We start from the raw sequence: 13,057 nt of genomic DNA, 5'->3' as shown, positions 1-13,057 counted from the left end.
GACACAAACACACCAAAATTTAGATAGGTTTGGGTTTAAAATGATACAGTTTTAGATAGAAATCACAGTATGTCCACGAAGATACAACAAATTAGAAAATAAATTTAACAACGTTAATCTTTCGTATAGTTTTTATTTTATCTTTCCGTGTGTGTTCACTAAATACTCCACAGTCCCATATCTGACTAAGAGCTGCCACAGAAGCGGCAGCTTTTAATCTCTGCCTCGACTTTGCAATTTGACTGAGACTAAAAGAGGCAATATTTCAACATCTCGAGTCTACTTACTATATTAATCACCCCCGCTAAAACCCTAGGCAAGTAAAGTCACTCTTGCCTAGGGTTCCATTAGCATAAATTACCAATAGTACCCCCTTGGCAGGTGACGTGCGGAAAATGAATGCTGTTTATTCAGCAATATTGAGCTGATAAATTCCCCCAGCACTTCAGCGGGGGGCAAATATCATTGCGTAGAGTGGGCTTTCCTCAGAATGCCATAGGAAATAGAATATGATTCATGATAAGACTTGATATTTGACTGCAAGTGGATATGGGGGAATTGTTTCCAGTTTGTTGTTCAACTTAATAAAATAACATTTGAACGAGAAGCCTAACGAACAAGTGTGAGTGTGTGTGCCTACCCTGTGATTAGGGGCTCCAACAGCAGTGTCTAATGACTCACAGCATGTCATCCAGTGGCGGTTTAATAACGCACTTGCAGACACTAGAGATCAGTGACTCCTCTGCAATTACGCACCACTACATAACACAACACTTAAAAGAGCTCTGTTCAAGTGCTCGCGCCCCTGCTCTCATTCTTCTTGGGCACTTTAATGATCACGAGCGCCGCTAGACAAGTCATTTTTGTGTTTAATGCGAGCGTGTGGTAGATGAGGACAGGCGAGGGCACTCGAATGAAAGTTTTCTTGTTTTGCCCGGTGTCGAGCGTAAAAGAGGGTTAAGGGAAGCGAGGGATCTGTTTATGATGGCCACGCTGCTTAGCAACCAGGGTGTCATGGTTACCTCCTGCATCCGTGGTCCATGCAGGACCGAGGAGAGCAAAAAGCTCCCATGCGATGGCAGCACCAGAGACCAAAAAAAACATGTCGTTCATTATCTCCCCACTGCAGCGCGGGCCATCTTTCTCCTCTGCAATTAAGACTCAACTAAAAAAAAAAAATGCCTCTCTCTCTGTGCCAACAGCCCACTCACAATTAAGGAAATTTGGTTTTCATATCGATGGAGAATCACGCTGAGAATTATTTAAACTAACACGAGGGGCCGCGGCTGGAAAACAACTGTTGTTTTTTTTGTTTGTTTCCAAAATGGCCCACCAATTGTGGCTCGGGCTCTGGTGGGCAGCCAAAGCTTTTTGAATCCGCTGCCAAAGTGCTAATGCAATCCCAGGCTTGAAATAACCCTCCCCAATCAATATTCAAATAGCATAGGCCTCAGCTGTCTGCTCTGGAGTCCGGCATCGTCTCTTGCCCTTCTGTTCTTCCTTTCTCTCTCTCTGGACGGTCAGTCTTTTTCCTTGACTTCCCTCGAGAAATGAAAAAAGTATAAAGAAACAAAGAAGCTTTTTCTTTATTCTTCGTTCATTCTCTTTCTCTCTTCATGACATCTCCTCTGTAGGTCAGTCTGCTCTCTTTTGTTGCAGCCGGTCTGTCAAGGGGAAGGTCTTGGCTTGCTGCCATATCCCCCGTGGAAGATGCTTTTATCTACAAGAATCCCTCAAGGTGGGTGCAAAGCATCGTAGGAGTTCCTCAAGGGGACACACAGAGAATAACCTTCCTCTTGTCCCAAACAGTCAGTGGTAGCTCTTCAGTTTTCAGACATCTTGAGGTCTTCCATCAGCTAAAATTGATGCTGGCAACTGGTTGTAATGGTTTCAGTTTTCTTTTTGTGTTGTCTTTTTCCTGTTTTATTGTGTAATCTGTTGCACTCAGGCTCATTTAGGGTACTGTGGGACTATATGGTGCAACCTACGCATGTAGCCATCGTCGTTGCGAGCCACTTATACTTGTGCCTCGTCAGTCCGCTCGTTCCGTAAAAACGCTAGCCGCCGCTGTGTCTTCTTTGCCATTCAGGTTAATTTTAGTTTCTGCTTCCTGCTTCACTTTCAACAATGGCAACTGAAACTTTCGCCAAAATTTCGCCGAAGACGAGTCGTACGAATGTTTATACTTCCTCGGTTAACGTTTCCTCTATGTGTTCCATCTTTATTGATCCAAAACAGTCAATTCGAAAATTGCAGAGATGGGGAAGCAGCCAGAAATACTAAAGCGGAAACATGCTACTACCAAGCGGACCAATCACAGCTCTTGTGGTGTGCATCGCCGCAACACGTAGCTACATATCTGGTGAGGTGCACGTCAGCTACGGCGCTAGGGTTTTTTGTGCTGTGCAAAATGTTCCATTAATCAGCTCAATGTCTTTCATTTCAGTTACTTTTGATAGATTTTATTTTTAATTTGATGCATAAACCATGTCATAATTGTCTTGAGATTTGCAAAACAATAGGTTTAAGGAAGACTAGTTGTTGACTAGTTCTGCTGCTTCTGGTGGCGACAAGTGCCGATAGCTCAATCTATTAGAGTAGCTTTCTCTCATTCTAAGGCAAGTCCACCTTTAAAATTTAATTAGACCTCAAAACATCGTTTCCAAGCACTTTGATAATTTCTCATCTTTTCAGGACTGGTAACTGTGGCATTCTGTTTCCCTACCACCGCTAAATATTCCCCCTATTAATGATAAATGTGGAGATCTCTGGGCTCGGTGTCTCTGTGGGAAGAGAAATGACCTATTCCACTGGGGGAACTTAACCTCAGGCTCCATCAGGGAGTATTGGTTAAGAGGCACGATTCAATAATTGATGAGTACAGAGTCAGAGGTGGCCTGAATATCAGCGAGAAGCTATCTGCTGTCAAAGCAGGCCTAAAAAAAGAAGCGCCGGGGTCAGTGTAATGAACAAATGGACCAAAGGGGGAGGCGGCGGTGGTGTGCGATCTGTGCGACGTGTGAGTTCATTCACAATTAATCAACAAGTCACACCTATGCTGTAGCTCGCAGTTATGCAAGACCAGTAATGATGGGAGCCAATTAGAGCGTATACTGTGCACGAGAGGAGGCTCTGAGTCACAGACAAAGAGACACTTTTCTAATTAGTCAGTGAACCATGGACTAAAGGCTCCAAATTTGTTGGTGAACTCTGAAACTCCAGGTTCTGACGATGCATAAATGCTACGATTTACTGTCGACAGCCTGGTATGTACTGGCAGCATGGCTACGGTGGAATCAGCTCAACCATGTCTATATTCTGCGATTTACGTTAGATGCTTGAATTGTTCACGCCAAATAAAAAGCAGGGATATTTCTCCACTACTATGAAGAACGTAACCATAATGTTTAATCATTGCTAAAACTCTTGCAGGAAAACACTCCAGCATCCGAATAAAGGAACCATCACTAGTTAGGGTTAGGGTTAGGGTTGGGGTCAGTAGCTACTGTTTGTTGGATAACAATGGATATACAGATCACTGAATCACTACGACACTGAATTTTCTTTTAAAACATGATGATTCAATGGTGTGTACTGTTGTTTTTCCAATGATTTGTGTTAAAGCGTGTAATGGACATGTATATCCGGGTAGATTTGGTGACACCTGTAGTCACCGGAGTTAATATAAAGTTACTTTTGTCCCAGCATTCAGGTGTTCACAGAGCAAGCTGTTGTTTTAATAAAGAAGTTGAGCAATAATTGTCCTTTTTCCATAATTGCATGAACAGCAGGCCATAGTCAAAAGAATTTGCAGATCTTCATCTAAAAGTTCACTGTGGTTGCTCATTCTCCTTCCATTACTTTCTGCAATGCTTTTTCTGGGTCCCTGTGTCTCCGGGTACTCCGGCGTCCCCCCACCGTCCAAAGACATGCTCATTAGGTTCACTGGTGGTTCTAAATTGGACGTAGGTGTGAATGGGAATGGTTATCTGTCTCTCTGTGTTAGCCCTGTGATAGACTGGAGACCTGTCCAGGGTGTACCCCGCCTCTCGCCCAGTGACAGCTGGGATAGACTCCAGTCCCAAGCAGTTACAAAAATGAGTGCTTAAGAGCATTTGCTATGCTACAGACACCCAGTACATAATAATGCAAATATATAAATACTGCAACGCTTTCCTGCCAAGCTCTCAGTCACCGATGACAAACTCCCCAACTAATTTCTTCTTTATGTTTAAGACGCATCTGTCCCCGAGTACTCCACACCCCTCATCCCTATTATCCCACATTTAAGTATTTCAAAAAGGCATCCTCCCAAAGAGAGGTGGAAACCCTAACAACGTCCTGTTTTAAATGATTTCCAGCTTTCATCGATTATTGAGAATCACTTGGGAAGATAATGACTCTGTAAGTTAGTAAAATGTGTTAGCTCAAACATGTTTTGCTACTAAAGAGAAAAAGTTCCATTTGGTTAGATATATGCAGGAGGAGATATGTCATGAAGGGAAAGCTGGATGCCTAAAGATAGTGTAGAGTTAACGAAGAGAAACACAGGGCAAGACAAAAATGGGAAAACGAGAACACGGAGTGACAGGTGGAGTTACTGGAAAAAAAAAGTGCCGACGGAAGGACAGAGTTGGGGAAACAAGGGAAATAAAATATCATACGTGACAAGAATGAGAATGAGAGGTGAAAGATGATTTTGGATGTGAATAAAAGCCCAGAAAGGTAAGAAAGATTTGTGTCTGTAAAGATTGTTTCCTCTGTAACCTCCAGAGCTGTATCAGCGGGGAAAATGAGCTACAGCGGCAACCGCCTAAAGAATCTGACTCATCTGCTATATCAAAGAGATCTGGGAGAAAACTCCGGTCCCTCGGCCTCAGTTGCACACATGCACACACATCTGCACGTATCAATACAAAACGGAAATAATCAGCCTCGGTACGCCGCAGCTGACAACAAGACTTTGAACGGGTTTCGATCGAGGCAGAAAGTTTTGCGGTTCTCTCGGCACCGCGGTGGTTTCTCTCCTCTGGGAATAACAGTTTCAGTTAAGGGACAACGCACACTGAATTGAGAATAGTGTGACATAACATGACAGAGGCAATGATTTGCATGTGTGTGAGATTTAGTTTTCAGCTTTCCAAAGCTTTGAGAACATTATCTATGTATGCCTGAGACAGACCGGTGAGAAGTGGGGGGTTAAAAAAAGGACACTCAGACAAACTAGTTAGACAAAGAAAAGTGTGTGTGTGCGTTATTCTGTCGTTAGTAGCATATGAATTCTCCAGTTGTGGCCAAAAACATGCTCAGTGAGGTCACAATGACCTTTGACCTTTCACCACCAAATTGCGTTCAGTTCATCCTTGAGTCAAAGTAAAATTTGAGCCACATTTGAAGAAATTCCCTCTAAGAGCTTCCTGACTTTTGCTTGCCAATGAGAGCATAGACTGTATATAAATATGCATCCATACTTCCTTGCATTGGCCAAACTGATGCTATTTTCCACATTTTAAATTGAATAAGTGAATAAGTTGGGACTTAAAACTTGGTGTATATCTTCACAGTCCTGTTAAGTCGCTTATATACATTGACAGGGTGTACAATAATTGTCTTCTTTTTCAAACTTTGAAACACGCCTCCGCCCGTACGTAGCCACAGCTGCCAACATTTGAGAGACTGCATGTCAAGGGAGCACCGGCGTCAAACGCGGCGATCGAATTAAAAGTGACGGGATAGACCGGATGTCAGATTGACGGACGGCAAATCCAAGCAGGTCCCTGATTAAGTTAATGACAGCGGGCATCATTCTAATGGGAGTGAGCCCGTTGACAATTGCAGGCGCACACACAAACACACACCCACACCCACACACACACACACACACAGCCAGAGGAGACAAGCTGGCCTAGTGTAAACAGAGATGCCACCAGTCACTGAGGTGGTGTCTATGCTGCTTATTTCAAGCACAACACTGACCTGAACTCTTCGGCTACAAGGTGTGGAAATACAGACTTCACTTGGTTTTAACATTACATTAAAAATAGAACATTATCCTTACAATGTGCATTTATTTTGTACTTTTTACTTGTCTCAGTGCTTCTCTCAACAACAGCAACAATAATGGAAACTGGTTTTCCTGTATATTGAAGGTAAAAATAGGTGGAAGTTAATTACTTTTTTTAAAAAAAAACACCCAATTTGTATTAAGCAAAACTTTCAGTAGCAATTTACTTCTATAATTAATGCAAAAACCATAGTGCTCCTAGCTCTGGCTTTTCAATTAGCATAATTTAATGCTATACTTTTTATTTATGACTTGTGATTAAGAATCATGAAGTGAATGGATACGGATTTATTCTAAAATCAAAGACTTAGGCCTGAAAAGGTGAAAAACAATGCACAACAAAATTAATTCAGGAGCAGATTTCCATTTTCTTTCTTTCTTATTATGTTAATCATGTGGTAAACCCTTAAACATGACTTGGGACCAGGTATAAAAAGCAGTAAAAGTTTATTTTCGCTACTTGCAGGGGGTATCTAAGGGAGTATTTTCTTTAAATTTCTGTCGAGAATTTAACACTTTCTATAATTTCTTTATTACTGCACCGTATGTTTTTCCAATTTCTTTATTGTTCCAACACTAAAAAATTAACAAAAAGTTATTTAATTACACAGAAAACTAAGCATTTCACATTTTTACAAGGAGAATGTTTACTTTTGTTGCTTTGAGGAGATTTTTATGTTAAGATTTTATTTCTGTAACCATAAATGTGCTTTATGCAGGACCTTCACATTTAATAACATATTTTTATATTGTTGTCTTAGTGCTTTTAGTTGAGTAAAGGCTCTGAATAATAGACTGTATACAGTATAAAGATGGACGACAGAACTGCACCTCAAAAGTGAAGCCAAAGCAAGTAGAGCTCCCCCTAGTGGCTGGCTGCAGTATAGGTCATAAGCTCCACCCCCTCCATGTTAGTGGATGGGACTTGGGCCAAACTAAAACACTAAAATACACGTCAAATAAATTATTTTTTAAAAACGGCTTCTGTCATTTTAGGTAGTAAATACAATGCTGATGCATATTCAAGTTTCTGTTTTTCTGATATAGAAACAGGATGTGACATCATGATGACTACAAGTTGCCATGCCAACTGCTCCATGAAACGGTCCCGTAGCACCCTGGGAGTGAAGAACAGAGCATAATCCAACATTTCTCGGACCATACTGCGCAGACATTGGCTCCTAACTCGCAAGATGGCATTGCCTGTATCCCTGGGAAACAAGTGTCAGTTTAGCCAGTGCAAGGAAGTGGGGATGCATCGTCCATATTTATATACAGTCTATAGTCTCAATACTTGAGGTAAGTATTCTAAACCCAAAGCTGGGAACACCTGTCAATCGTCCTGTGCCTCATTATTAACATGTAACTTTAGTCAAGTCAAGTCAAGTCAAAGTTTATTTCTAAAGCACATTTAAAAACAAACTCAGTTGAACCAAAGTGCTGTACAAGCAGAACAATATAAATAAATCAACTTTACATACGCAGTAAAAAGGGTAGGTTTGGAAACTTTCATTTTTTGTTGGAAACTTCCTTGTTATGTGCCTGTGCTCTGCATTTGGTAACTTCTAATGAGGCTGTGAGTCAGTTTAATGCCCTCCAATGTTCCAAGCAGAGCAGTGTGAACAAGGGCGAGAGTGCTGCCTGTTGAATCGTGTGTGAGAGGGGCCAAGATCCTAATGGATGGGTGGTCAGCAATGTGCTTCTAGTCCTTTGTACGCTGCCTCACGGGAGGTGTGGCGTACAGTGCAACCACTCTCCCTCTCTTTTCCCCTCATCATCATCATCATCATCATCATCATCTCTCACACACACATCAGACAATTCAATTTCATTCTCTCTCTCAGTCAGGAAACTGCACCCTCTTACATGATCACTTCATCCTGAGTGTAACCAGGCCTTCAAAAAAAGGAATAAGGGATGTACAAAGAGAGAATGAAAGGAAGAAGGATACTGAGGTTGGTAAGTCAAAGAGAGGGATTCGTTACCTCACAGAGAATTAGATTAGTGTAGGTCGGGTCAAGAACATTACAGTCGCTGCAGCCGCCCTTCCCCTTCGTCCATTTCAATTCATAATTCAGCTAAGTGGACCCTGTGACTATTTATGGTCCCTTATATAAATTGACTGCCATAAAGCTGGCTCAATTCTACTTCATTATACCGAATAACGTTTACAGTAGCTGCCCGGCCACCACAGGCCGTGTACTCCTGAATGCTAATGCAGTGGCAAGTGAATATATTTCCTGAGAGGAACAAAGCATTAGCATATGGTGTTTGGCAAAAAAAATAAATAAATAGTTATATCATCCCTGCTTCACTGTTTTCACACTTCCAGCAAAGGACTGCGCAATTAATTTGCAACAGGTGAGACACGCAGCAGATGGTGTTGATAAAATGTAAGAACAGAGCCGGTAGTTTAACGTCTCTATTCCGCCGCCATCGACTCGCTGCTACACGGAAAACACCAAAAACTAATTGTCCCCTCATCCCTTGGCAATTATCGGGATGCAAGAAAAACAAAACGCTCGGCTGGACTGACGGGGTAATCAATGAGGATGTAGCTATGGCAACGGGCTGTCAGGGTTTAATTGGATATTTCTGGTCGTCTCAAGTCGGATTGATTGAGGCTGAGTGCGTCCCGAGATCCTAATTTAGTTGGCCAGATACTTTTAAAGCGAGCAGCAGTGAAAGGTTGCGCGGATCAATTTAGCTTGCTGTTCTTTTTTAGCTACATGTGAACAAGACCAAAGGGCTAGCCTGTCAAATCTGCAGTATCGAACAGTTCTTACAGTAACAATGCTGACATACTGATGTTCAGCAGGTGTTTAATTTAGGAAGTTAGAATGATTTCATAGTCTAATTAGCACTAAACACAATGCGCAACATAGTCTTGTGGAACAAACCAGTGTTTTGACCTGATGGTGGCAGTAGATGTAAAGTTAAGGGGTCACAAAGTTGTGTTTGCCAAACCTAATGGCAAGTGTTGCAACAGTTGTTGAGGTTTTTCACTCAAAGCCACAAATATTAACCTCTTCCAAATCAATAACGCAGATCAGGCATAACATTATGACCACCTTCCTAATATTTTGTAGGTCTCCAAAACATAGACCCATAAACCCATAGGCCTTTGGGTCGTACGGGTTGGCTGCTGCCATCAAGGAGTGTCATTGCTATGGGGTTGGGGTGCCTGGTCTGGTCTGGTCTAGGTGGGTGCTACATGTCTAAGTAACATCCATGCGAATGAATGCCAGGTCCAAAAGTTTCCCAGCAGAACATTTTATTGTCACAACACGGTCAATGTTATTTATCACTTCTCCTGTCAGTGGTTTTAATGTTGTGGCTGATCGGTGTAAATCTTCAACGCCAAATATCTGCTTAAACCTTTCCAGTCCAACCACGATATGTTGTGATGTTTCACTTTGTAAAGACTAACCTGCATGTCACACTGGATTAAAAGTACAACACTAGGATTTATCTTCAGGGGAGCATGAAAGTCTTTACAAATCCATGGCTAACTAACAGCTGTTGAGTTATATTCGCCTTGTTCAAAGTGGTGGACCAACCTCTAGATGCGTCATTACAGCTGAGCTGCTGACCAGCATGGCTTGACGATTTTGTTTTACCTAAAAGTAACTACAGCTACTCTGCGTGGCTTACAGAAACAAGGAAACCTCACATCATCTCCAATGTCTTTGACATGGCCGGTCAGCCGTGCAACAAGAAAAGAGTTCATCCACATGAGGTGAACACACAGTCAGGAACGCTTTACTACAACAAATCAAAGCAGACTAAATGGATTAGGTATGAGGGCAGATGCAGACGTCTGATTACGTTGGATCTGTGCATGGCCTGAAGCCGTGGATGTGTTCCAGTTCCTGTTCTTACGTGAAATGAAGAGAAGCAGATTGTTTCTGTGTGTTTCCTTCGGCTCTGGGTACTGTGCTAGGAAACATACTGGATACAAATGATCGAGAAGTTGTATTCGATGTTATCCTGTCGTCTCAAACTTCACAATCTGTAACTTTTCTAGGGTTTACTGTGACCGCTAATACTCATTGCATCCCAATGGCAAAAAAGGGGAAATATAAGGAAATTCCTGCCTCCACTAAAGTTATTTCCGAGAAGCAGTAGAAGTACACTTACCTTTAGGGCGCGGGAGCGGTTATCCAGCAGTATCTCTATGTTCCCTGCAGCCGTTGCCACCAGTTCCCTCGCATTGTTGGTCTCCACACTGAAGTGAGTTCTGTGTTTGTGATATATCTACGACAATCACAAGATAAAAGTGAGGGTCAGAGAACAGTACAATTTAAGATAGATTATATCATCAGGAGTGATGTGCACAACCTAGGATGGCATCCCAAAAACACTACAACCGGTAAAAGTTAAAATAAAAGTTACCCATTTCATTAACATGGCATTTTGTGAGTGTTGCCACAAAAAAAAAAAATAAAAAAATAAACACAGGGCAAACCAATTCACCAACTAGGTATCCTTTAGAGCTTGGTGGTATCATATTTCCCATTTCCATCTGTTCACCTAAGATTGAGTTTGAAGGTGCTGTGTCTTGTTTCCAACTTTCCAATTCTGCATGACGAATATCTGCAATCTTGACTTTTTGGCGTCTCGAATTTTCTGTCCACAAACAGACTCGCTGTCTCCGAAGTCATGAACGGTGTTCTGCGCGAGTGGTCATCCCCCCTCCATCCCCTTCTTCATCGAACTTCGCTGACCAGAGCTTTAAAAAGAAAGCTACGCGTCCGCTGATTAAATTGCACTGTCAGGTTATGTAACACGACCATTTACTGTGCTATGGAATATGCTCCAGCGAGAGGAATAAGAAACATAAATGCCAAACAGCCAATTATTTAGCAGCCTGAAGGGATTTCATTGTCCGACATTCAAACCACATAACTGAGGCACGTGCGCATATTTGTCTCCAGGCGTCTGATGGATTTTACTTTAGTGCAAAGAGCAGTATTAAAAAGCAATCCTATGGATTTCTGGATTGATAACAAGGTCGACACTGACAACACTGTATACCTTTAACAATATTAGATGACTTTCTGGGTTCAATTTACTTCATTTATATTGTTAAAGGGCATGCATAATTCAACATGCTTTTTACACTCTGTTCAAACAAGGGTGTGACCACAAGATCTGTGACACACATACCTTTTTAACTCTCTTTTCTGACGCTGTGAAGTCGTAACATAACGTCAAACAAAAACACGCTTTGCAATGATTTCAGTGACGCTTTAAAGCTGACTTATTTTATCCTCGAAGGGAGCCAAAGTGCCAGATGCATTATGTCAATCAATGTGGATGTGAAAAGCTTCTTCTTCTTCTTCTCCTTCTTTGTCAGATGTGGGCTTGTGTGTGTGTGTGGGCGTCAAAGCGTGTGCATCCACTATAGCCACCGCGGTGTGGTCGTGACGCTGATCTTATCTGAGCGTGTACATTGTCCTGGCACACTGAAACGATGCAGTGGTATGTTTAATGAGAAGACACTATATATAGACCAGTGACATGCTATGACAGCTGAGGTCGTGCAAGGAGAGTAAGTGGCAGAAAGCATATGCATTAATTGTATTCGATGCTGAATGTGTGCAAGAGATTTTATGTAAAACATGAAAACATATTTTTGCAAAGAAATGTATATCCTTGCTGTTTTCCTTACTTATTTGTTCCAGAACTTTTATTCATTTTACTGAAATAGCACCCTCTACATTAGTTCCTACTGGTACTATTAATTTGAGTTGCATGATGTCCAAAAATGGTTTGTTACCACTTTAGTTTGAGTTCTTTGGGTCCATAAGGACAGTTTAACAAGACAAGCCTCCTTGTCTTAGGGAGGCCAGAAGACCATGTTTTACAGGGACGGTACATCAAAACGTGGACTGTACCAGGAAAACGGGGAAGTCTGGTCACCCTAAAAAAATGCCCCTGTTTTTAATGGTCTGACAACAGCAGAGTGCATGGTTAGTAATTTATGTGTCAACGAGGACAGGACTGCGATTTTAGCTCTTCCATTATTCCACAGCAAGTCGGTATTGTGAACCAAAGTTGCTGTGGGTTCAGAGAGTCTAGTTAAACTTGAGCAACAAAAAGACATAAAGCAAACACTAACTATGCTAACGCCTGTCCTAGCTGCAGTTTGGAAAGAACACAGTGTGTTGTGTGTCTCAATGCTAAGGTTAGCTAGCTAGTTAGTCGAGCTTGCTATCATCCACATTCACAGTAGCCTACGCCAAAACGTCACAGCACAATGGGCCAATGGTATAACTAGCTTGTTTTAAAGGTCGGCTAGTTTAAAAAGGCAGGGGCATTTGGTACCAGAGTTTGCATGCTACATACAAAAAGTAGCACACCCTCTACGTTTCTTTAAGATGCTTGAAATACCTTTAAATGTCAGAAAGAGCCTTGAAGCTCATGTGCCCCTTTATTATCCAGACTACATACACCTAAATACCCAACATCTTCAGTGTCTTCATACTTTATTTGTCATTAAACAGAAAATTTGGTAAGTTTTGGCGGACCTTTAAACAAAAAGCGTCACAAATTTTTTGCTTTCTTAGGAAACTGGTTTACAGATTCGACACTGTGCAGCAACAGTGAGTATGTGTGACAGAGAAGTCTCTTACCTGTATTAGGTTCTGCATGCCACTCGCTGTGTCTGTTAATGTGATCAAATCTTTCTGCATCTGGTCCACCCATTCTTTTATCCTGCAAATACAAAAAAAAAAGAGAAAGAAAATAGCCAGTCATTTGTCAATCAATGGAAAGCTTCTACAGGCATATCAAACTTTTTGAGTTGACTTAATCTAAGCTTTAATTCATGTTATACCGATATGCTAGAATATCTGTATAGTATGTGTTTTTATAGTACAGGGGAAGCATGAAATAATAATGTTTAGCCATTTAGACAAGAGCTATTCATAGCTGTCAGCATGAGAGTGACACATCCTCTGGGGTGTTAACGTTCTACCGATGAGAAAG

At 41.7% G+C, this 13,057-nt stretch overlaps 1 protein-coding gene across 1 annotated transcript in view; it reads right to left on the bottom strand.

The window, feature by feature from the left end:
- Positions 1-13,057, bottom strand: part of LOC311508597 (voltage-dependent calcium channel subunit alpha-2/delta-1-like) — a 97,994-nt gene that overhangs the window by 64,718 nt on the left and 20,219 nt on the right. The window contains exons 2-3 of the mRNA XM_084573428.1: positions 12,703-12,784; positions 10,205-10,321 (exon numbers count right to left, since the gene is read on the bottom strand). Coding sequence (XP_084429554.1) covers positions 10,205-10,321; positions 12,703-12,784 — 199 coding nt within the window. The remainder of the gene's footprint in view (positions 1-10,204; positions 10,322-12,702; positions 12,785-13,057) is intronic.

Source organism: Chelon labrosus (assembly GCF_963514085.1).
Source record: "Chelon labrosus genome assembly, chromosome: 23".
Taxonomy (NCBI): Eukaryota; Metazoa; Chordata; class Actinopteri; order Mugiliformes; family Mugilidae; genus Chelon; species Chelon labrosus.
This window is presented reverse-complemented; position numbering and strand designations above follow the sequence as displayed.